The sequence below is a fragment of the Leptinotarsa decemlineata genome, unplaced genomic scaffold, assembly GCF_025532065.1.
Source record: "Leptinotarsa decemlineata unplaced genomic scaffold, Ldec_3_MD MMD2_tig00026347_RagTag_RagTag, whole genome shotgun sequence".
Lineage (NCBI taxonomy): Eukaryota > Metazoa > Arthropoda > Insecta > Coleoptera > Chrysomelidae > Leptinotarsa > Leptinotarsa decemlineata.
The window spans coordinates 331,343-355,465 of NW_027412698.1; the positions used below are offsets into that span (position 1 = coordinate 331,343).

Consider the following 24,123-nt stretch of genomic DNA (forward strand, 5'->3'; position numbering starts at 1 on the left):
AACAGTGCATGGATGAACTGAATTCAATTTTTGGCGATGAAACTCCATCAAGGACCAGTGTTTTATCGATGGTATGGTGAATTCAATTGTGGTTGTAGTTCACTCCAAGACGAATTTCGTGAAGGTCGTCCAAAATCAGTTGTTGTTCCGAAAACAATTGATGCTGTGTGCGAACTGATATTGCAAGATCGTCATGTGACTTATCGTGAGATTGAGACAACCTTAGGCATTAGTGGGACCAGCGTACATTGAATATTGCATAAACATTTGACTGTCAAAAAAATTTGTTCGCGTTGGATTCCACACAATTTGTCGATCGCTCAAAAAAAGGCTCGTGTCGATTGGTCGAAGGAAATGCTCAAAAAATACGATCGCGGTGCTTCGAAACACGTAAATGAGATCGTGACAGCTGATGAATCGTGGATTTACGCGTATGAGCCCGAAAGTAAACAGCAGTCGACTATATGGGTGTTTCAAGAAGAGCCAAATACAACAAAAGTTGTTCGCGCACGACGCACTTCCAAGCAAATGATCGCGTTTTTTCGAAAAACTTTACAGGTCGCAACCATACCACTAGAACAACGCAGAACAATCAATTCTGAGTGGTACACAACCATTTATTTGCCAGTTGTCTTCCAAGAATTCAGGAAAACCAACCGCCGAAGACGAATCACTCTTCACCACGACAATGCGAGCTCTCAAACATCGGCTCAAACAATTGCTTTTTCGAGCACCCAAAACATCGATTTGATGAGTACTGACTTGGCACCGAATGACTTCTTTTTATTCCCGCACGTAAAAAACAAACTGAGAGGTCAACGTTTTTCGACACCTGAAGAAGCGGTTGCTGCATGCAGAATGCATGTTTTGGAGATACCTCAATCAGAGTGGCAAAAGTGCTTCGACAATTGGTTCAAGCGCATGCATGGGGAATATTTTGAAAAACAATAAAGTGATTTTCGATGATAAATATTCGTTTTTGTTCTCTAATCCCAATATAAAAGGCAACCCTCACATTTAAAAATGGATTTTTGAGTTTTGAGGAGAATGTTCAAAATCTGATTGAGTTTATGTAGAAAGATGCCTGGGTCTTCTGAAGGTGATCTGTACATACATAGCACTATAATGTTTATTGATTTTACTTCTATTGCTGTCACTGCACAATGAATGTCAACTGAGAGAATCAATAATTGATAGTTTTTTGGTTTTATACTTGGGATTAACGTAGATCATAACACCTCCATGATTACTCTGTGTACGGCAGTAGTTGTTCACTAAGAAAAAAATTTCAATTCGAAAATATTCGATAATTTCTTGATCTAGCCAGTGTTCACACAGACAGATAATGCCTAGTTTTTTTTTTGTCGATAAACAATTCTAGTTCTTCCAGCCTATTTCGAAGGTTTCTAATATTTATAAAAAATGTATTCAGTTCGAGATGTCAAGTATGACATCTCGAATATACACGACTGTCATGGCTAACAGTCAATTAAATTTGGTAGTATGTAAATACTGTAAAAAACCAGTGGTAAATAAGAAAGTGAAGTGTATGGAGTGTCTTACTACATTCCATCCAAGTTGTGCAATGAAGAAAACAAAAAATTGCTGCTCTAAGCAAAATGTTATGGAAGAACAAGTAAGTGATACTGATTCTAACCTCGAAGATCAGGATGATTCCTTAATTGAAAAATCCATACAATGGGAAAATAAAATTTTGAAAGAAATAAACGCAAATTTAAGAGAAAATAACCGATTACTGAAAGAAAAAGTCGAAAACTTAGAAATAGAAATAGCGCATATACGAGATAACTCGTACCAGAGAGATAACCAGAATGAAACGAACATACTCAAGGAGATCCAACATAAGCAACGTGCATTCAAAGAAAAACTGGAATCATTAAAAGAAATAATGATTTCAGTGAAATCAAACCTGAAAACTGAAAGGAAAGATGAACCCGCCGAAAAATTGGACAAGAACATCACACAAAAACAACCTACAAAAATAAACACTATAAATCAGTATCTACCATCAACAAAAAACGCACCACAACAACCCAAAAAAACCGTGTCAAAAAACGAAGAGGAACTCCCTATAAAAACCAATCAAAATATGACAGGAATAAGTAGCAACTCATTGAAAACAAACAAGGAAATAAAGGAAAGATTCATAGTACAGGATGGTTCTAACATACAGAAAAATCAAGTATCAGCGGAACTACTAAAAATACAAACAAAACAAAAATGTGAGGAAATCATAAACTTAGCCAATGATGTAAGGGGTCAAAAAGGAAATGAAGAAGTAAATGAAGATAGAAATGAATTCAAAATAATGAAAAGGTATAGAAAACATAATGTAGGTAGAGGAGAAGGAGACAATGAATTAAGAGGAAAGGAAACTAAAGAGAAGAAAATTTGGTTGTTTTTAACTAGAGTACCCGATGACATTACTGTTCAAAACATACAAAATTTTCTAGAAAAGCGCACTAATACACAAAACAGTCAGATCAAAAAACTACCGACAAAAACTATTCGCAAAGACAATCAATCATTTATGATAGGAGTCGAACCACAGCTACGGGAACAGGTTTATGATCCCGAATTCTGGCCAAGAAATATTTTATACAGTCGATTCAACTTCAAGCTTGGAACGCGTTTCTTAGATCAATCTCAACAATCAGAAAAGAGTCAATCAAATTATGTACAGCCTAACTCTTTTTTATAAAGGGAAAAACATATTGTAAATCACATGTTTCATCTGGCGATCAAGTTGAGGAAGTCTCTCTCTTCTATCAAAACATTCAATGCTTAAAAAATAAAACCAACGCTATGGAACATTTTTTATCCATCAATTCATCAATAAAATTTCTTTGTTTCACGGAACATTGGATGAACTCAAATGAAATTGAATATACTATAATTGATTCATTCAAATTGGTAAGTTATTTTTGCAGATCAATAAAAAAAAAATGGTGGATCATGCATATATGTTCACAAAGATATCAGTGCTACAGAATTGACTGAAGTGGTAAAGTATACATGCGAACAGGTATGTGAAGCATCTGCTTGTTATGTGAAAGGAATAAAAACCATAATAATAAATGTATACAGATCACCGGATCCAAAGAACATAGACCTATTTTTAGAAAAAATGGAAGGTATTCTAGAGTACACGCAAAATTTTAATACCAACACCTATACATATCTAGTAGGAGATTTCAATGTACACTTCAACAACAAAAATGACATACAGACTCAAAGGGTAACTCAGCTATTCGAGACTTTTGGTTTACAACAACTGATAAATGAAAAAACTCATATCAAGGGAAACTGTTTAGATAATATTTTTAGCAACTTTGAAGAGGCTAAGGCTTCTTCTGTAATTGTAGGACTATCCGATCATCCGATAGGGTTAATAGCTCATACACAGAAGTGTAAATTAAATACGGCAAACAGAAAATTAACGAGAAAATATAATACAAAAAATATCAACACATTTACTAATCTTATGGAAAAAGAAAGTTGGGCAGAGCTATACCAAACAAGGGATGCTAAAGAAAAATACAAGCTCTTTGACAGCACTTTCTTATACTATTATAACATGAGTTTTCCATTAGGAAAAGAGACAAAAAAATTGAATGGAAAGGTAAAATGGACAACGCCTCAAGTGTCTGCAGCCAAACAAACTTTAATGTTCTTGTATGAAGTACAAAAGCAAAATTCTACAGAACAAAATAAAATTCTATATAAAGAACACAAAAAAAGGTATTTAGATATATTGGAAAAAGCAAAACAAGAGCATTATCAACAATTATTAAGAAATACTGATAATTATAGCAAGACGGCATGGCATATTATAAATACTGAGACTGCTAGGAAAAATAAAATAGCGCACAGCCCCGAAAATATAACACCAGACGAGATTAATCATTATTTCATAAACAATATAAACTCTATCTTAGAAAAGAGGCCAAAATCTGAAATAGATCCTATAAGTTTACTAGAGAGGAAAACTAACTTGGCTAACTCGATGTTTTTCAGACCGGTAACTCCAGACGACATAAGAATCATAATAAACAAGCTCAAAAATAAAAGAACTGAAGATATAAATGGTGTTAGCACTTTTGTTATCAAGCGCATCATACCATATATAATCGAACCATTAGCAGATATAATTAATGCATGTTTTAATGAAGGGTATTTCCCACAGGAGCTGAAAATTGGTAAAGTTATTCCTGTACACAAAAAAGGAAGTCAAAGTGAAATAAAAAATTTCAGGCAGATCTCAATCCTTCCATCCATATCAAAGGCGATTGAACAGGCAATATATAATCAATTAGTAGACTACTTGGAAATGAACAATATTCTCAGTCCAAATCAGTTTGGTTTCAGAAGAGGCATGTCTACTGCCCAGGCAATAAACACCCTAACAGATAACATAAAAATGGCTTTTGATAACAAAGATAAATATATAAGTGTTTTCACTGACCTTACTTCAGCTTTTGATTGTGTAAATCATCAAATTCTTTTGGAGAAATTAAATTTTTATGGAGTCAGAGGAGTTTGCTCTGATATAATAGCCTCATATTTAAAAGGAAGAAGCCAAGTAGTAGAACTGACAGATTCGCGGAGTGAAAAAATGAATTTAATCAGAGGGGTGCCTCAGGGTTCCATACTGGGCCCACTATCGTTCCTTATATATATTAACGATTTACCACATACCATGGGCCAAGTAAATATTAAAACAATAATGTATGCAGATGATGCAACACTGAGTAAAACAGTTGATGAATTAAATTGCCCGCAACAAAGCCTGAATATAATCTTAGATAAAGCAAAATCTTGGTTTATACCAAACGAGTTAATATTGAACGAACAAAAAACAGAATATTTAACTTTTGAAATCAATAAATCGAATATAAACGAACAATCGGTGGTCAAGTTCTTGGGGGTAAATATAGATTCAAATTTAAGATGGTCAGAACATATAAATAATATGTGCAATAGACTAAGTAAGACAATTTATGCAATAAGAGTGATAAAAAAAGTTATAAACCAAAATGCAGCACTAATGACATATCATTCCCTTTTCCATTCAATTCTGAAATACGGGATTCTAAGCTGGAGTTCAGCATCTAAAACTCATCCAGACAAAGTATTTATTACTCAAAAAGCAGCCGTGAGAGCCATAACCTCGAGTAAACCCAGTGAAACCTGTCGACCGTTATTTAAAGCTATGAAAATTATGACTCTATATTCAGTTATTGTATTTGAAAATCTGCTAAACATTAAGGAAAACTTAAATAAACATACCATGCACACAGACATACATCATTACAATACAAGACATAAAACAGATCTTGTACAGGAATTAAATAGATTGAAGAGAACTGATAATGTCGGTATCAGGCTATACAATTTACTACCACCTCAGTTTCGTCAATTACCAAGCAAAACATTCAAGAGTAAGTTAAAAAATATTTTGAGTACAAACCCTATTTATAACATTGATGAATTTTCTGATGTAATTGGGAGGTTAGAGACTTGTTCGAACTGATTGCCTAAAGTAGAAAGCTACATATAGCATGTGATAGTTACTAGATTATTAAGTTGAAAATTAAACTGACGTGATATCTTTCAATTGTAATGCTATCATTGTAATAATGAATTTATGTTATCCTGTATTGACTATGTTTCCTAAAGACTAAATGAATATTGTTACAAGTCTATAAAGTCGATATTTTTAACTTGCGTGTTAATGTTAATGTTGTTTAATTACTCAATTTTAAGTTAATAACCTGTAATGTTTTTAATTTTAGACTATTTCAGATATACTTTGTTGACGTATCAATAAACTGTATGTGTTTCTAAAGATTAAATAAAATTTATTATTATTATGACATCAGAGCAGCATCAAGAAAACCAGAGGAGGTGGCAACCCCACCGAAATGTCAAGAGAGAAGGACAGAAGGACGATGACATGTGTAGTGTTTCTGGTTGTAAACATAAAGGTTTGTTTTACAAATTAAGTGGGCAAGAGGAAACTGGCTGTAAATCAAATTATATAAAAGAACAATTCATTCAGGCCAGTCTCAAATTACCAACACTGTAGGTTAATAATGGACTGACACCTAACAGAAACAAACTACTCTCCTGGCTAATGCCACGAAGGGCGTTGAATTATACCCAACAAGTATCAGTGCAGGATTCTTCACTGGAGTTTTTCCTGAATATGCTGTTGGCGATACAATTGCCGCAATTGATTTTCAATTATTGGACCACACTTGCAGACCGGTTTGGGGCTGTTAGGCCACTCGTCAGTGCAAGGCGGTGTCTATCATCAACATAAAGTCGATGATTTCTGATTATGGAAAATCAAATTCCTTCAGAGCATCATTCCTCAAACTGAGCTGCAGCGAACAACAAACAACTTGTTTGTCATCGCATGAACGAGGTAACCAACCACATAACCGAAATTTGACCAATTCCTCGTATAAAAAAAAACTTCACAAATTGAGTGAGCAGACTTAGAGACTGGCTGTAAATCAAATTATCTAAAAGAACAATTCTTTCAGGCCAGTCTCAAATTACCAACACTGTAGGTTATAATCTGTCGGATATAATCTAACACCCTTCGTGGTATTAGCCAGGGGCGTAGTTGTTTTCTGATACGTGTCAGTTCATTAACCTACAGTGTAGGTAATTTGAGACTGGCCTAAACTAATTGTTCTTTTAGATAATTTGATTTACAGCCAGTCTCCAAGTATGCCCATTCAATTTGTGAAGTTTTCTTCCTTATACGAGGAATTGAACAAACTTCGGATATGCGGTTGGTTACCTCGTTCACAGGTAGACGGGGCGATGACAAACATGCTGTTTGTTGTTCGTTTCAGCCCAGTTCAAAGAATGATGCTCCGCGAAGGAATTTGATTTTCAATTATCAGAAATCATCAACTTTATGTTGATGATAGACATTACCTTGCACTGACGAGTGGCCAAACAGCATGAAACCGGTCTGCAAGTGTGTTCCAATAATTGCGGCAGTTGTATCGCCAACAGCATATGGTTTAGATAATTTGATAAAGGTTTGTGTAAGTACACCAAATTTGTTTGTAATAATTGTGGAAAAATAAGACATTTGGAAAAAATGTGTAGAATTAAAAGACAACAATATCCGGAAAATGATGTAAATAAAAATGATAGGATAGGAAAATCTCACGAAGAAATGTATTATATGTTTAAATTAACAGTAAAGGAACCAGAAAATAACCCTTTCATCATAAAGGTAAGAATTAGTAATGAAAATCATTAATTTTTGATTGATACATAACAAAATACATAGCTGAAGTTGTTATTAGTGGCTACAAATATCGATGAAAAAAAACTAGAGGTTGAAAAAATAAAGTTGAAGACGAAATCCAATAACAAACAATTTGGTGACCACTGATATTCTTAATCTGAAAAAAGATTATCTAATCTAGTTCCCCAAAATAAGAAACTTTTTTTCAAATTTGACCTGCCTTGTAAGTCATACTGTTTCCGAGATGGCAATAGTGAGATCAGCTGAAAAAACGACCTTTGCATACATACATTATATATGTACTTACATGTGTATTTATGTATGTTTATAGAAGTTGTGTGAAGGTTCGACGACTATCTAAGTTATAGAAGAATCTTTTATAATTTTCGGGTATACAGTCAATAATGGGATGGTAAAATAAGTGAACTCTTTTTTCTGTTCTAGCTTTCGAGTCTTTATTGGCTCTTCATCAGGAACTCTACAATGAATTGATAATTGATTTTAATATTTATTTGACCAATTGTGAAACGTGTGACACTTACGAAAGTAATATGTGTGATTGACGACTTGTTTACTTCATGGTAATTCATGATCACTTTAAAGAAATTGATAAAAACACTTTTGTCTAAATACCACTGGAAATTTTCATTTATACGGCTGGTTTCGGGTTTGATCCCATTATCAAGTATGAAACTGAAATCTGGAATTTTGAAACATCGATTTTGTATAACTTTCGGGTATGCTGCAAGGACAGGTATTTGAGAGACAGGATTCCAACTTGAAATACCATCATGAAAATTTTAGGGGTTGTTAAACTCATAAATTCAAGAGAGGAGACCTACATAAATCAAGTTGCTCGTTTAGGGGTATATGTTTCTGGTTTTTAATTGATTTGTTAATTTCTATGGCCTCCAACAGATTCATTTTTCTCCCTTTATAACATATATGTAGGATTTTGAGGTTATCTTTATTTATCTTGTGGTTTGATTCTTGAAAATGTTCATACATTGCAGATTTTTTGTCCAAACAGACGTGTTCACACAGTCCTAATTCAAAATTTCTACCGGTTTGGCCTGTATATACTGCAGATCATTCGCCACACCTGAAAATTCTATAAAATCGATGTTTCAAAATTCAGATTTCAGTTTTATACTCGGTGATAAAAACTTTACATTATGTAATGATTGATTAGATTATTTGAAATACACTCAGTATTTATTAAATCATAGTCTCCCATGGAGACTATGATGGAGTCACATGGATGGTGCATGGATGTGAAGTTGATAGTAATGAAATTATTGACAGTGATTTTTTTTTACCTTATTGCCAACATACAATGAGAGAAGAAAAATACAAAATATAAAAACACCGACTATCTAGGGTTGCCAATAGTATATTATCTTTGGAAGGGTTATATCAGTTGTTAGAAGTCCCTTGTGGAGTGCGGCTTTCCTGATGAAGAGCCAATAAAGACTCGAAAGCTAGAACAGAAAAAAAGAGTTCACCTATTTTACCATCCCCTTATTGATTACATACCCGAAGATTAAAAAAGATTCTTCTGTATGTTTATATACATTAATCACTACTCAAACATTTTTACTAGCCCAAGAACCTGTTGTTAAGAGATAATGATTGTTCAGTGATCTTCCTTTGAATTTATGTGTTTGAAAATGGTATTATTTGAAAGTCTTGTGTACAATCGCAGAAAAAAATAATTTGGGATCTTACCTTTTGTTTGTCAATGTACTCCGAACAACCACTATTCTTATGAGTATGTAATTAACTGCCACAAGCTGCACTCAACGAGTGTTTCAGGTGTTTCCATTCAAATTTATCCATAACACCTTTCCGTGCAGACACATCTGGAATGCCAGTACTATTTACGGGCCTGAACATACAATTTTCCATGTGAGTCAGATTTCAGGTCTGAAATGAAAAGAAAATGTCAGTAAAAAGGTGCTTTGTATTTTCAAAAATGAAATTAAGTAACTCATTCAATGAGTCAGGTTTTGCTGGAGACATTTTTATCATAGAATTCAGGAGGAGCTAACAAATTTTCAATTTGGACCTCTACTCCTGAATCTAAAACTCGGTCCTTTTTTTATATTTCAAATTCATATTTGAATTCCTAAATTCCTAAGAATTATATACAAAGTGGTTTTTTAAAAATAATCATTCTGCATATGTGTTTTCAAATGTTTCAGAATATACATGTTTTCAAATTTTGAAAGGAATACCTTTTTTGCCAAATCAGTTCCTCTTATAATATTTCACATTTCAAAGGTGTGCTAAGAAAAGTTGTAGATAAAAACTTGGAACCTGGGCCCCTATTTTCAACAAGAAAATGGTATTATGAATACTCTGAAAATTAATAACACCATCCATGCTAACATGATAGAATTTTCACAAATAATTTTATTTGAAACGTGTTTCGCTAAATGCATCAGTGCATCAAACCATTCTTCAATATAAATGTATTGCATTACGGACAATAAACTTCGCCCCTTATTTCACTTGCTAATTTCAATATATAAGTTATGTTAAGTTTTTTCTTTATGAAATAACAAAGACATTATAAATATTTCGAAATATTCATCTCTCCCAAATACCTACAGAGTAGGTTCTGGTGAATACCTGCCGAAAAACAACTACTTCTCCGGCTAATACCACGCTGGATATTGAATTATATCTGACAGACATTTATGCAAGATACCTAACAGTGCAGGAAAGAGCCAACCCAAACATGAAAGTGCCTGGGACTCGATTAATTACAATGCAGCTGGACTGCATGTATGAATCCCTTGTCTTTGTCTACGAGAAAGATTGTCAATTAGTGACAGCTGTGATTTTATGTCAAAACTTAAGTAGATGAATGATTAATTCTGGCAAAACAGGTAGATTTAGAAAGCACAAAGCAATAACCATATTATTTTTGGGAAAGTAGTTAATATGAAAATATGTAAATTAATAACATTTTAAGAATAAAACCAACAATGCTGAATGAATAACTCCTTGTCTGCTGTTCAAAAGACAATTTGAATATTTGCCTTATTTGCTTTCCAGAGGGTCTGGCAAGTTCAATTTTTGTCCTTCATTTTCTGTATGTAATATGTCATAGTCCATGTTGAAATCGTGGTTATTCTGTAAAACATAACTTATTTTATGTTCGATGATTCTCGTTTTGAAATTTCTTGAAGTCCTTTCTATATAAACTTTTGGGCATGATCCAAATTTTGGTTTGAAGACCCCTGATTTGTAAAATTTGTACCATTTTGACTTGTTATTTATATGTCCACCCAAGAAGTTACCAGGTCTTATATGCTATATTGATGTTTTCTTTTGTTAGTAGTCCTTCTATTTTATCCGATGGTGTTCCTTTATATTCGAGTGTTAATGTGGGAGTATACTTGGTTAATGGCTTGTTTGAAAAGTTTTTTCTCGAGGATATGATGAATCATGTTCGGTTGAAGTTGTGCCTTATTAAAATTTTCTATGGACCATCGGGATGCTGGTGAGTCTGTGGACCAAGCAAGCTATGGTAAGCTGCTAATTTGTGTTGATGAGGGTGGTTGAAATGGTTGTTGATACTTGTGCCTGTATGGGTTGGTTTGTGATAAACTGCGAAGTCATGGTTGCGAATCTTTGAAATTAAATTAATGCATATATTTTTTTCCAAAGGACTAACAGACTAACATTATTGAACCGGTTCTCATAAAATGTCATTAATCAACATATTTACATATCAACTTTTTTTGTAGAAGTAACTTGGTATTAATCTATGTGTCTTACCAGATTTAATCATTTATCTAATTAAGTTTTGACATAAAATACCAATGTTTTACCTGATTTCCTGGAAGTACTGTACTGTGCTGTAGGTACAGCAAGCGCCAAAAGTGATGGCAAGCGATCGCTGGTCAGTGTCGTAGCTATAATTTGTTTTAATTAGGGTAGCGAATGGAACATGACTTCTTTGTAATTTCTTTTCATATTTTATTTAGTATTATAGGTAGTAGTAGTACAGTTCATTGAAATGTTATAAAATGATTTGTCAGGCAATGACCTTTTTTCAGAGACAGCACAAATTATTCAGACAATGCCAAACGTCAACATCATTTGAGGACAAGTAATGATACGCCTCTGTACGGAGCATTTGTATTGCAAAAGCTGTAGTGGTGATTACATTGAAAATGAGTTTATAGGCATGGAGGCGGGCTCGCCATAACGTTTGGGGCTTGCTGTAACTGTTTATTCAAAATCTACCTGTTTTACCAGATTTAATCAGTTGTCTAATATGTTCTGACATTACCTACTCATGTGAAACATACTGTAGAATAACTTGATGTTCCAGTAATTGATGAAGCTACATATATATATATATATATATATATATATATATATATATATATATATATATATATATATATATATATATATATATATACATATATATATATATATATATATATATATACATATATATATATATATATATATATACATATATATATATATATATATATATACATATATATATATATATATATATATACATATATATATATATACATATATATATATATATATATACATATATATATATACATATATATATATATACATATATATATATACATATATATATACATATATATATATACATATATATATATACATATATATATATATATATATATATATATATATATATATATACATATATATATATACATATATATATATATATATACATATATATATATATATATATATATATATATATATACTTATATATATATATATATATACATATATATATATATATATATATATTTGTTCATTGCATATTGGTCAGCCCGGTATATGAACGGGGCGTTGGTCCACCCAGCACTTCCCGAATATATTTAGGTATATACTTTTCGGAATACTCTTCAGTGGTATGATTTTATTAATAGGCCCATCAGAGGGGTAGATTTTTTCTGAAAATAAAAATTTTACATATCCTTTAAACCTTTGTCAGCCCCATGCTGTTGGTCAGCCCATAGTTATACAAATCGCTATATGAAGAGCATCTTGGTCAGCCCTACAATGCTGCCACATCGAAGGGCTGACCAGGAACGCGATCCATTTCAGTGTATCATTGGATTTCATCTTGAGGGTATCAAGTGTTTTTAAAATCCTGGCAAATCCAGTTTTTCAGAGGTAAATGTTGCGTCTTTATTTGTAATTTTCTGTTTTTATTACTATTATTATTGTTGGCATGGAGCGACTTCTAAGGGCGCATGCTCAAGACTCGATTGAAGTCTGCTTATCTATCAGAACCATAGAAGAATAGTGACCTACCTACGATCTCATGCTAAGTACGCTACGTGAATCGCTATTATTTTTACTAATTACTTATTTCGCCGTGTGTGCTCTAGACTCTGTGTCATCTTCGACTGTTTGGTAACTCATTTTAACTTCCCGTTTTGTTGTACAATCCAGTGAAGCTGAAGAAAGAACACTCCAAGAAAGGGCCCTTTCAGAAGCAGGGATTTGTGCTAGGAATTCGGTGAGTTCGCTTTATGCCACAATTCATACAGTCCACTCTTGTTTTCATTTTTATTATTTTTTAAGTATTCGAAGACGCGACATTGGTCCTTCGAACCGAGATTACTTTGAAAATATATTTTTTTATCAATCCAATTTTTTGTTTTGATAACGCTCACAGTTCCATTCCATTCATTCAGTCAGGCGCAAAGGAGAGTTGAGAGATCGTAGTGGGGATATCGCAGTATACAAACACATCAGGTGTCAGTTGTTTCTTTATCACGAACAGTGAATCTATAAAAAAAGCATTTGTTTTTCTCTTCATTTATCGCATTCGCTTCAGATTGTTTACAATTTGTACTGGCTTAGAGTTCAATAATGGCAGATAAATTGAAAAGGTACAAGGCTTGGCGGACTAGCGCACTTAACGAAATTTCTTCCTTGCAGGGAATCGCAAATTTGGCAAAAACTAATAAATCTCAACATACTTTGTTCAAAATTAGATATGCTGAGATAGAAACTCTCAGAGATGAATTCATGAAACACCATAATAATATTTTGGTTAGTTTATCTAGCGATCCAAACTTTGAGTTGGATCAGGAAAATACTTCAAAGGAAACATTTTTAGAATCATATTATGACATTCGCACAATATACGCAGATCTATTTGAAAATAGTTTACAATTGAATCAGACTGTTGAAAATACGAATTCAATTTCCGATAATTCGCGCATAAGGTTACCTAAAATGGAACTTAGGACATTTTCTGGTGATTACAAGGAATTTCCATTGTTTATTGATCTTTTCAACAATACGGTTCATAATAACGGATCACTGAATGATTCTGAAAAAATCAATTATTTAGTATCGTGTTTAGACGGACCTCCTTTAGCATTAGTAAAGATGCATCCTTTAGAAGGTCCCAGTTATGCAACTGCATATGCGAGTCTTGTGAAGAAATATACTAATGAAAGATTCAGAGCTACGGCTCACTGGAATGAGTTAGAAAATTGTTCAGAAGTTGATTGTGAAAATCCAATTTCGTTTCGACATCTGTTGGATGTTTTTTCAGAAAATTTATCCGAGTTGAGGAAGATGGGTCTTCCTATTGATGAGTGGAGTTTTATTTTGGTTCAAATGTTGATTAAGCGTATTAATCCAGAAATGATGAGAGATTTTGAGCGAATTCATTGTTCTACCTCTATTCCAAAATACATGGATTTATATAGTTTTTTGGATAAACAATGTACCGCCATTGAAGCTTCAGCTTTTTCATTCACTTCAAAATCAAATAAAAGTTCAGATACCAGTAATAAGTCAAGTATGAATTTCCGCTCTAAAGGTAAAGGTAATTTTTCAAAAAATGCTTCATTTTTTGCTAAAACTGAAAAACGCATTTCAAATAATCAGTGTCCACTTTGCCAGAGCAAACATTTACTATATACCTGCCCTAAATTTCTTGAGAAAACTGTTACAGATCGCTATAATCTTTGTAAATCGTTACATCGATGTTTTAATTGTCTGAGCAATATGCATGATATTCGGACCTGCAAGTCAAATGTCTGTTGTCGGTGGTGTAATAAAAGACATCATTCCTTGTTATGTTTGATGGAAAAATCAACTTCATCAACGCCTCAAACCCAAACATCTACATCTAATTCTACTGTTGGCAACACGCCTGCTGCTCAAGAAGTTGCTACTGTCAACTGTGGGTGTGGATTTACCAAACGCAATTCAGTGGTAATGTTAGCAACAACACGCGTTGAAATTTTGAGTAATCGAGGAAATTATCACAATTTTCGTGCTTTATTAGACCCAGGAAGTCAAAGTACATTCATTACTCAAAAAGCTTTCAACAATTTAGGCTTGCCAAAATATCATTTGTCTTTGGCTGTGCAAGGATTAGGTGAAACTAAAACTGTTACTAGTTCAGGTGGGGTAACATTGTGTATCAAACCATATAGAAAAACTTCACCTGTATTTACAACTGATGCTGTTATTTTACCAAAAATATGTGAAAAACTTCCCTCCACCAATATTTCTATTCAAAAATGGCCACATATCTCCAATATTGAGTTGGCAGATCCTAACTTTAACTGTCCAGGTCAAATTGATCTCCTTTTAGGCGCAGATATATTTCCAAAAATTTTGTTAGGAAATCATTTGAAGGGTGGAAATGGGGAACCGTACGCTTTGGAAACAGTATTTGGTTATGTTGTAATGGGTCAATTCAACTGTGACGCTTCGCCTTCACTAAATTCATTTTTTTGTAAGATCAATTATACATCTCTAGAAAACAATATTAAAAAATTTTGGGAGCTTGAATCTGTTCCTGATGTAACCTGTTTATCACTAGAAGATAAGATGGCTGAAGATTTATATAAAATGTCAACTACAAGGGATCAGTCTGGGCGCTTCATTGTTTCATTACCTTTTCGAGACTCACCTCCTGTATTTTCCCGAAGTAGATGTCTTGCAATCAGGAGTTTTTTAGCCCTTGAAAAACGTTTACAAAAGCAACCACATATATATAAAGATTATTGTTCATTTATGCGAGAATACTTAGACCTTAATCACATGGAATTAATTTCGGAAAACAAAGTACCAATGAAAAGTTATTATATACCGCACCATTGCGTAATTAAACCTCAAAGTTCAACAACAAAGTTGAGAGTAGTATTCAATGCGTCTGCCCGTGATCCAAATGAATTATCACTCAATGATTATTTATTAACTGGTCCCAAATTACAACGTGATATTGTCACGATCCTGTTAAATTTTCGCATACATAAATATACCCTATGTGCAGACGTGCAAAAAATGTACAGGATGATTTTAATCACTCCCGATCATCAAGATTATCAACGCATTATATGGCGTTTCTCGCCATCTGAACCTCTTCAAGATTATAGACTGCGCACCCTTACTTATGGAATTTCAGCCTCGCCATATCTGTCACTGAAAACTATTCAGCAATTGGTGGCTGAAGATGGTGCCAATTTTCCGCTCGCATCTGCTTCTTTGTTGTCCGATTGTTATATTGATGACATCGTAACAGGTCATGCGACGTTTGAAGGTGCTTTACGTCTTCAAAAAGAGTTGATAACTCTATTGAAGAAAGGAGGCTTCGATCTACGTAAGTGGTCGAGCAATGAGCCCTCCTTACTGTCTCATTTACCCAAATCATATTTAGACACATCTCCAATTTCTTTTGATCAATGCCAAGAAAACCTCCATAAAATTTTAGGATTATTTTGGAATTGTTATGAAGATAACTTTTCATTTTCAGTTGAAGTATTGAATAGACCTTGCACGAAGCGAAATTTACTGTCCGAACTTGCTCGTGTATTCGATCCATTGGGAATTCTTGCCCCTATAACTTTTTCAACAAAATATCTTATTCAACAGTTATGGGTTTCAGGTTTGGACTGGGACGAAACTCCCAATGAACGAATTATTCAATATTGGTCACGCTATAAAGAAGAATTGAATTCACTGTCAGGAATTCAATTACCCCGCAGATTATTACACAATATTCATTTAGAATGTGAACTACATGGTTTTTGTGACGCTTCCGAAAAAGGTTATGCTGCTGTCATTTATTTTCGTGAAATACAAAATCAGAAATCGAAGCTATATTTTGTCTGTGCGAAATCTAAAATTGCCCCGCTCAAGCGCATATCTATTCCATGTCTGGAGTTGTGTGCTGCTGTACTCCTCTCTTCTTTAATGTCATTTGTCCTTAGTGTATATCAAGGTAAACTTAAATTCAGTTCTATTTGGGCATGGACAGATTCGGAAATTACTCTTGCATGGATTAAAGCTTCTCCACACAGATGGAAAACTTTTGTGAGTAATAGAGTCACATATATTCAGGATAAAGTGTCGCCTGAATTATGGCATCATGTTGATTCGAACGAGAATCCTGCTGATATAGCATCTCGTGGCCTTCTTCCATCTGAGTTGCTAAATCATCGTCTATGGTTTCAAGGACCCACTTTTTTGCAAAATTTTCAGAATGATTGGCACAAGTCAGATTTGAAAATGTATACCACGCATGAAGAGGAACGCAAAGTTGGTTTGTTATTAGTAAATCGATCACACTATTTGAGCGAAATATTAAAAGATATATCATCATTCGGAAAATTACAACGAATTTTAGCATATTGCCAACGATTCATTTTCAATTCGAAAAATCCGAGAAGCAAAATGTCTGGTTCTCTTTCCTCTAAAGAGCTTCAAAACGCAACGAAACTTCTTGTTAAACATACTCAACAACTAGCATTCTCAAAAGAAATTGAATCGCATAATTTTTCGAAGCCGCTCAAAAATTGAATATATTTATAGACAATGAGGGACTTCTCAGAGTGGGAGGTAGATTAACAAATTCTAACCTATCTTACGATAAGAAACATCCGCTCCTTTTACCTAGTAACTCAGATTTAACTTATTTAATTATTGAACATTTTCATAAAAAGTATTTCCATGCAGGTATACGAACTGTACAGTTCTTACTATCTCAACAATATTGGATTTTGGCATCAAAACGCGTAATTCGCAAAATTTTGTCTCGATGCATGGCATGTTGGAAGACGCACCCTGTATCATTACAACCTCCCATGGGGAATCTTCCTCTACCACGCATTTCACAAATAAAGCCCTTTTCTAACGTTGGTGTGGATTATGGTGGTCCACTTTTTATCACTATGAATAAACGTAGGGGATCAAAAACTATCAAGGCATACATATGTCTATTTGTATGTCTCGCTACAAAGGCGATTCACATCGAACTCGCTTCAGATCTTTCGAGTGACGCATTTTTAGCAGCTCTTCGCCGTTTTGTAGCTCGTCGAGGACGATGTTCTTCGATAAGCAGTGATTGCGGAACAAATTTCATTGGAGCTTGTAGTCAACTTAAACTTTTACAAAAGGCCGCGTCCTCTGAGAATATTGAATTTCACTTCAACCCCCCTTCAGCACCGCACTTCGGAGGTATTTGGGAGGCGGGAATCAAATCAGTAAAGAGTCATTTGAATAAAACAATCGGAGAACAGGTTCTGACATATGAAGAACTTTATACGGTGCTGGTTCAAATTGAATCATTATTGAACTCTCGTCCATTAACACCTTTAAGTTCAGATCCTAATGATATTTCAGTTCTAACTCCCGGCCATTTTTTAACTTTAGAACCCCTGTCTGCCGTTCCTGACTCCGATCTCACGTCAACTCCTTTGAACCGTTTATCGCGGTGGCAATTACTCCAACGAATCCATCAAGATTTCTGGCGTCGATGGAAAATTGAGTATCTGCATACATTACATCAACGTAGCAAGTGGATTAAACCGATGACTCCGGTTGCACCGGGTACATTAGTTTTGATAAAAGATGTTACGCCCCCACTCCAGTGGACTTTAGGTCGAATCACTACTTTGAAACCGGGTAGTGACGGAATTTCCCGTGTTGCTGTGGTCAAAACAAAAAATGGTACATTAACACGACCTTTGGTCAAATTGTGTCCTCTACCAATTGAGGAGACAAATTGATTGAAATTCATTCTTTTCTTTCAACTTGAATATATTTAGTTTTTTGACATTAATATTGCTTTTTTTTATTTTAGAAAATTATAATTTTGTTTCGAATTGGAAAATGCATATTTAATCATATGCATTTTGGGGGCCGGTAATGTTGCGTCTTTATTTGTAATTTTCTGTTTTTATTACTATTATTATTGTTGGCATGGAGCGACTTCTAAGGGCGCATGCTCAAGACTCGATTGAAGTCTGCTTATCTATCAGAACCATAGAAGAATAGTGACCTACCTACGATCTCATGCTAAGTACGCTACGTGAATCGCTATTATTTTTACTAATTACTTATTTCGCCGTGTGTGCTCTAGACTCTGTGTCATCTTCGACTGTTTGGTAACTCATTTTAACTTCCCGTTTTGTTGTACAATCCAGTGAAGCTGAAGAAAGAACACTCCAAGAAAGGGCCCTTTCAGAAGCAGGGATTTGTGCTAGGAATTCGGTGAGTTCGCTTTATGCCACAATTCATACAGTCCACTCTTGTTTTCATTTTTATTATTTTTTAAGTATTCGAAGACGCGACAGTAAACTATGTGTTAGTTTACCGGAAAAAATATATTAGGAAAAGAAAAAGATGCCGTTACTATTGACTATTTATGTTTCATATAGTTTCTGTATTATGTATGATTGATTACTTGTTTATTTTGTGGTAATTCATGATCACTTTAATGAAATGAATAAAAACACTTTTGTCTAAGTACCACTAGTTGATTTTATGTATACGACCAGTTTCGGGTTTGACCCCGCATTATTAAGTATTTTTTCAATACTTCAAATCAAATCAAAAATCTTTATTTCCATAGACCTAGGGACGGCATGGAAAAAGTCACATAACTCAGTACAATTACAATGAGGTCACAATCATAAAACAACATAATTATATGACATATTACATAACATTCAGACCATAAAAGGAGTACAAAAATTAAAATTTAAAATTCCAAATCAGACTGAAAAAATTCGTCAAGCGAATAAAATACCTTTTCACATAATACTTTCCGAACCTGTTGTTTAGAGAGCTTTACACTAGTTATTTTTTAATGGATATTGGGAGCTTGTTGTACAGTTTTTTTGACATTATATCAGGTCCATTAGTCACCTTGGCTAACTTATGACTAGGAATTAAAATGTTATAGTTTTTTCTCAGGGTGAAGCCCGAAAGAAGACATATATCATCTCTGTTCTAAAACTTGGAGCAATTTGATTTAACGTAGATTACGCAATCAAAAATATACATGCAAGTAACAGTTAATATATTCAACTTTGCAAATAGTGGTTTACAGGAATCGAGTTTTTTTTAAAACAAATTGTTCTAATTTTTTTTTCTGGAAAATTAATAAGTCACTGATTCTATTGCAGTTGCCAAAACAAATAATACAGTAATTGAAGGCAGAGTAAATATATGCATAATAGTAACTTTTAAGAATTTCAATAGGCACAAAATTACGCAGATTCCATATAACGAAACAATGTGTCGCTAATTTCTTCAGTATGAAATCAACATGATGATTCCAATTGAGTTGGGAATCAATAAAAACTCCTAAAAATTTTTTATAGTTTACTTGTTCAATATTTTTAATCTCAGACCTAACCAATACACTACAGTTTCCTGAATTGTAAAGAAAATGGTGTTGGTTTTAAGATTATTTAGAATCAAGCCATTCTTAGAACAATAATTTTGCATGTTGAATACAGCATCATTTGCTCTTACTGACAATATTTCACATTCCGAACCACTGACAGTAAAAGATGTGTCATCAGCTAATTGTATAGAGCACTGTGGATGATTAATTTTTGAAAGGTCATTAACAAATAAAATAAATAGTGTAGGCCCCAAAACACTATCTTGGGGCACACCTGTAACAACGTTTCGGAATTCAGAGAAAAATGACCCAGTCTGAAGCCTAACTTTAACAACCTGTGTACGACCAGTTGAATAGGTTTCAATCCATTTCAGACTTGGACCACGAACGCCCATGCCAAACAGTTCATCAAGAAGAAGACCATGATGACTGATATCAAACGCTCGTGTCAAGTCGAAAAGAACACTAAGTGATTTTTCATCGTTGTCGAAGTTTGATAATACATGATTATGTAGAGAAAGGATGGCATCCTGGGTTGACAAGCCCATTTGAAACCCATATTGGTTGTCAGATACGATATTGTATTTATTTAAAAAGGACACAAGTTTTGATATGATTCTTCAAATATTTTCGAAAATGGAGATAGTAAAGCAATACCTCTGTAGTTCGACATTACATGCTTATCGCTTTTTTTATAGACTGGGACGACCATTGCTTGCTTAAGTCGGGAAGGAAAAATACCTTCACAGAAAGATAAATTGATTAGATAAATCAGAGGTTCCATTATTTTCAAAGCAGCCTTCATTAAAACATTGCCTGGCAATTCATCAACCCCACTGGAATTTTTCGAACATGTGAATTTAATTATTTCCACGAGTTCAGTTTCATCTATTGGATAGAGGAAAAGACTCTCAGTTTTTACACAACGATTTTCAATGCCACCAGGTGCAGTATTTTTTACTAATGACTCCACTGAATTGACAAAATAACTGCTAAATGCTTGAGATATACCGGGACCATCGTCAACAAGTACACCATCGCCAATGTCTTAGATGAATCGTTTATAATAGTATTATTCCTGATGATAGACCAGGCAGCTTCAGATTTATGTTGAGCCTTGAGGAATTGATTATTAAAGTATTGACTTTTTGAGAGCACAATTTTTTGTCTATGATTTTTTAAGAGTTGCTTATATTGACCCAATAAATGTACATTGGTTTGGCTCTTGTTCAAATTATAAATATCTCTGAGTAATATACCTTCTTCAACGATATCCTTAGTAATCCATGGTTTGTGTCTACTTGAATTTTGATTTTGTTTAATTTTTTGAAACTGTTTAGGAAAGGATATATCAAAAGCTTGAAGAAAAACATCATGAAAATGGGAAAATTTAGTATCGAAGTCAAATTCAGTGAAGTATAGAAAATTGCACTTTTCATCCGATAATAAATTTATGAAATGGAGGATATTATGATCACCAAAATTTCTCTTCAAAAAATAATGGTATATATCAGCGGCGACGAAATTTATAGGTAAGGTAATACTTGGTAATGGGGTCAAACCCGAAAACGGTCATATAAATAAAATCAAATATAGGTAATTAGACAAAAGTGTTTTTATTCATTTCATTAAAGTTTCAGTATTCCTACGAAATCTGCAATTGTTTGACACGCGTTAACTATTTTGGCGCGAAACTCTTTGAGAACCGTTACGATCTTTGCAATGGTCCTAATGCTATTTTGTTAATTGGCTTGCCAATATTTTGGTATACTTAGAGAATATATAGGTATATGACGATTACAAATAAATATCATAGAATCTACTTAATTATAAGTAATTCACTGTTTTCCAATTCCTAACTCAAATGAAATATTATTTTCCTGTGTTTTCATTTTTAGTTCGAATGGATGTTCCAAATTTGGTATATCGATTTGATGTGAATGTGTGTATAAAGTAGCAAGTATTAGAATAAATATGATACTTCACGGAAGCTCATCAATTTTTTTTTATCAAATAGACGTTACAGTTTGTTCAGGACTGTTGTATTAAATATTCATTATGCATGTATTTCTTCAAGCATTGCGATATCCATTTATCACTAGTGAATAATGAAATCATTACAGAAAAGCAAGTAGGCAAGTTCGTTGAATATGTCAATTCCATCCACCCGTCAATAAAATTTACCACTGAGAGGAAGGTAAATAATTCATTAAATTACCTTGACTCAACCATTACAAAAAATAACAATGAACATGAATTTGCAATTTTCCACAAACCATCTTACACGGACATTATCATACATAATTCCTCTACACACTCTTACCAGCATAAAGTTGCTACATTCAATAATATTCTTCATAGACTATTGAATAATTTCCAGAGAGAGCTGAGTTTGATCAAACAAATCAAACAAAAACTACAAAAGCAAGCCATGGACCATATCTACCAAAATTCAAGATGCGATAACGTCAGTTATGAGACATTGTCATTTTTGGCTGAACCAACCAATAATATTTTTTTGAAGAAAGACTGCGTAAACTTAGCTCACAGAAATAGTAATAGTCCGAATAATAGTGTAAGTGCATTTATTAAAAACAATAAAGACAAAACTTTGGTATCGGATAGATCAGGAGTATATCAGCTGAGTTGTGGCTCTTGCCCAAAACTGTATAATGGCCAAACAGGGAGATTATTTTCCAAAGAATTGAAAGCTTAGATGTAATTTTGTGAATAGAAAGACCAATTTCACATTTGCAAACCACCTTTTAGCAGAAGTACATGAGTTCAGTCATGAATATGACATGTTATATTTAGAAGAGAAGAGTTTGAAATTCAATCTTCTAAAATGTCAAGCAATCAATAGATTCAAGAATTCGGGTAACTAACTAAATGATCAATTAGAATTGAATAACCGTTACTGAATATTTTTCAAATGTGGGTACTGGGACATAAGCTCAGGTCATTTAATCCATTACAAACTCAAGTACTTGAAATGTAGGTACTTTAAATTTTAAAATTAGGTATACCAAGCATTAAATTTGTAAAATATAGTAGATAAAGATACGCCCGAAGAAGCCATTGTATGGCGAAACACGTGTCGCGTTTTTATAAAACTGTTTAGTGGAACATTTTTGGCTGTGAGTTTTAGAAAGTATTTTGAAGTGTTTTGTGTGAGAAACTTTGCCAAAAATCCGACAGATATAATTCAACGCGACAAAAGTTGTTTTCTGTTAGGAACTTAACAATAGAAATAATTGTTGTATACGTTTTTGTGAAAGATTGTATCAATTAATCTAAAAAGTCGTTCACTTATACTTCAAGGTCCTTCTTCACAGTAAATTAGAAATCAACCCTGAAAATTCATCGTTGAATTCCTGATAAAATCACTTATCCAATAGATGGCATATATGGGGTTATTTTGTTTGATATTTTGAAGAGGAGTGTGTACGCATCTTAGCGATACCTTATATTATTTCACAAAAATTAGGTGTTTCGGGAAATTTACATTACTGTCTTATTTATGGAGTTATTGAACGTGGCTCCTTTTGAAAAAAAATCCCTATATGCAATCAATTATTTATATTTTGAACTGTTTTGGAATCATCCGTATCTCTGAGTATAGGTTGGAAAGAGTCAAATCACTTTTCAGTATCGTCCTTCCATTTTTTATTTTTATCATTCATTTTTGGATCCATTTTCAACCCGTTTGATATCTTGATAGAGTTTTTCAACGCACTGATCTCATTTCAGATCATCAGACACGCACAGTTTTGAAAACAATAAAACCTTCTCAAAAACAAACTTGGTCTAAGGAGCAAAACGAAATTTAGTCAAAAAGTTTTTCGCTCCGAAAAAAAAAGAAGTGCTAGAATTGAATTAGTTCTTGTTTGTATCTAAAATATAAGGAAAAGAAATATTCATCATTATTAAAAAATAGAAACTGGGCTGCAATCAAAGAATACGTTTACTGTTGTTATAGAAAGAAGAAATAATATTAATAATTTTCATTTGATATTTTTTCACCCATGTTGTAATTTCATTTCATTAGAAATTATGTTATTTTTTTATACTACGTGTTTATTAGTTTACCGAACAATTTTTGTCAGCAGTTCTCAAATTGAAGCATAATACT

The 24,123-nt window shown here is 33.4% G+C and overlaps 2 protein-coding genes across 3 annotated transcripts in view; one reads left to right on the plus strand and one right to left on the minus strand.

The window, feature by feature from the left end:
* The window catches only part of LOC111514910 (uncharacterized), a 100,987-nt gene that overhangs the window by 9,138 nt on the left and 67,726 nt on the right, over positions 1-24,123 (minus strand). For both annotated transcript variants that reach the window (XR_012467715.1, XR_012467714.1), the window contains one exon: positions 9,026-9,223. The gene's annotated coding sequence lies outside the window, so the exon portion shown is untranslated. The remainder of the gene's footprint in view (positions 1-9,025; positions 9,224-24,123) is intronic.
* LOC141486225 (uncharacterized) lies at positions 12,492-18,939 on the plus strand. The gene is made up of 2 exons (XM_074183951.1): positions 12,492-15,683; positions 18,143-18,939. The coding sequence occupies exons 1-2, from the start codon at positions 13,202-13,204 to the stop codon at positions 18,364-18,366; spliced, it is 2,706 nt and encodes a 901-aa protein (XP_074040052.1). The 5' UTR covers positions 12,492-13,201; the 3' UTR covers positions 18,367-18,939.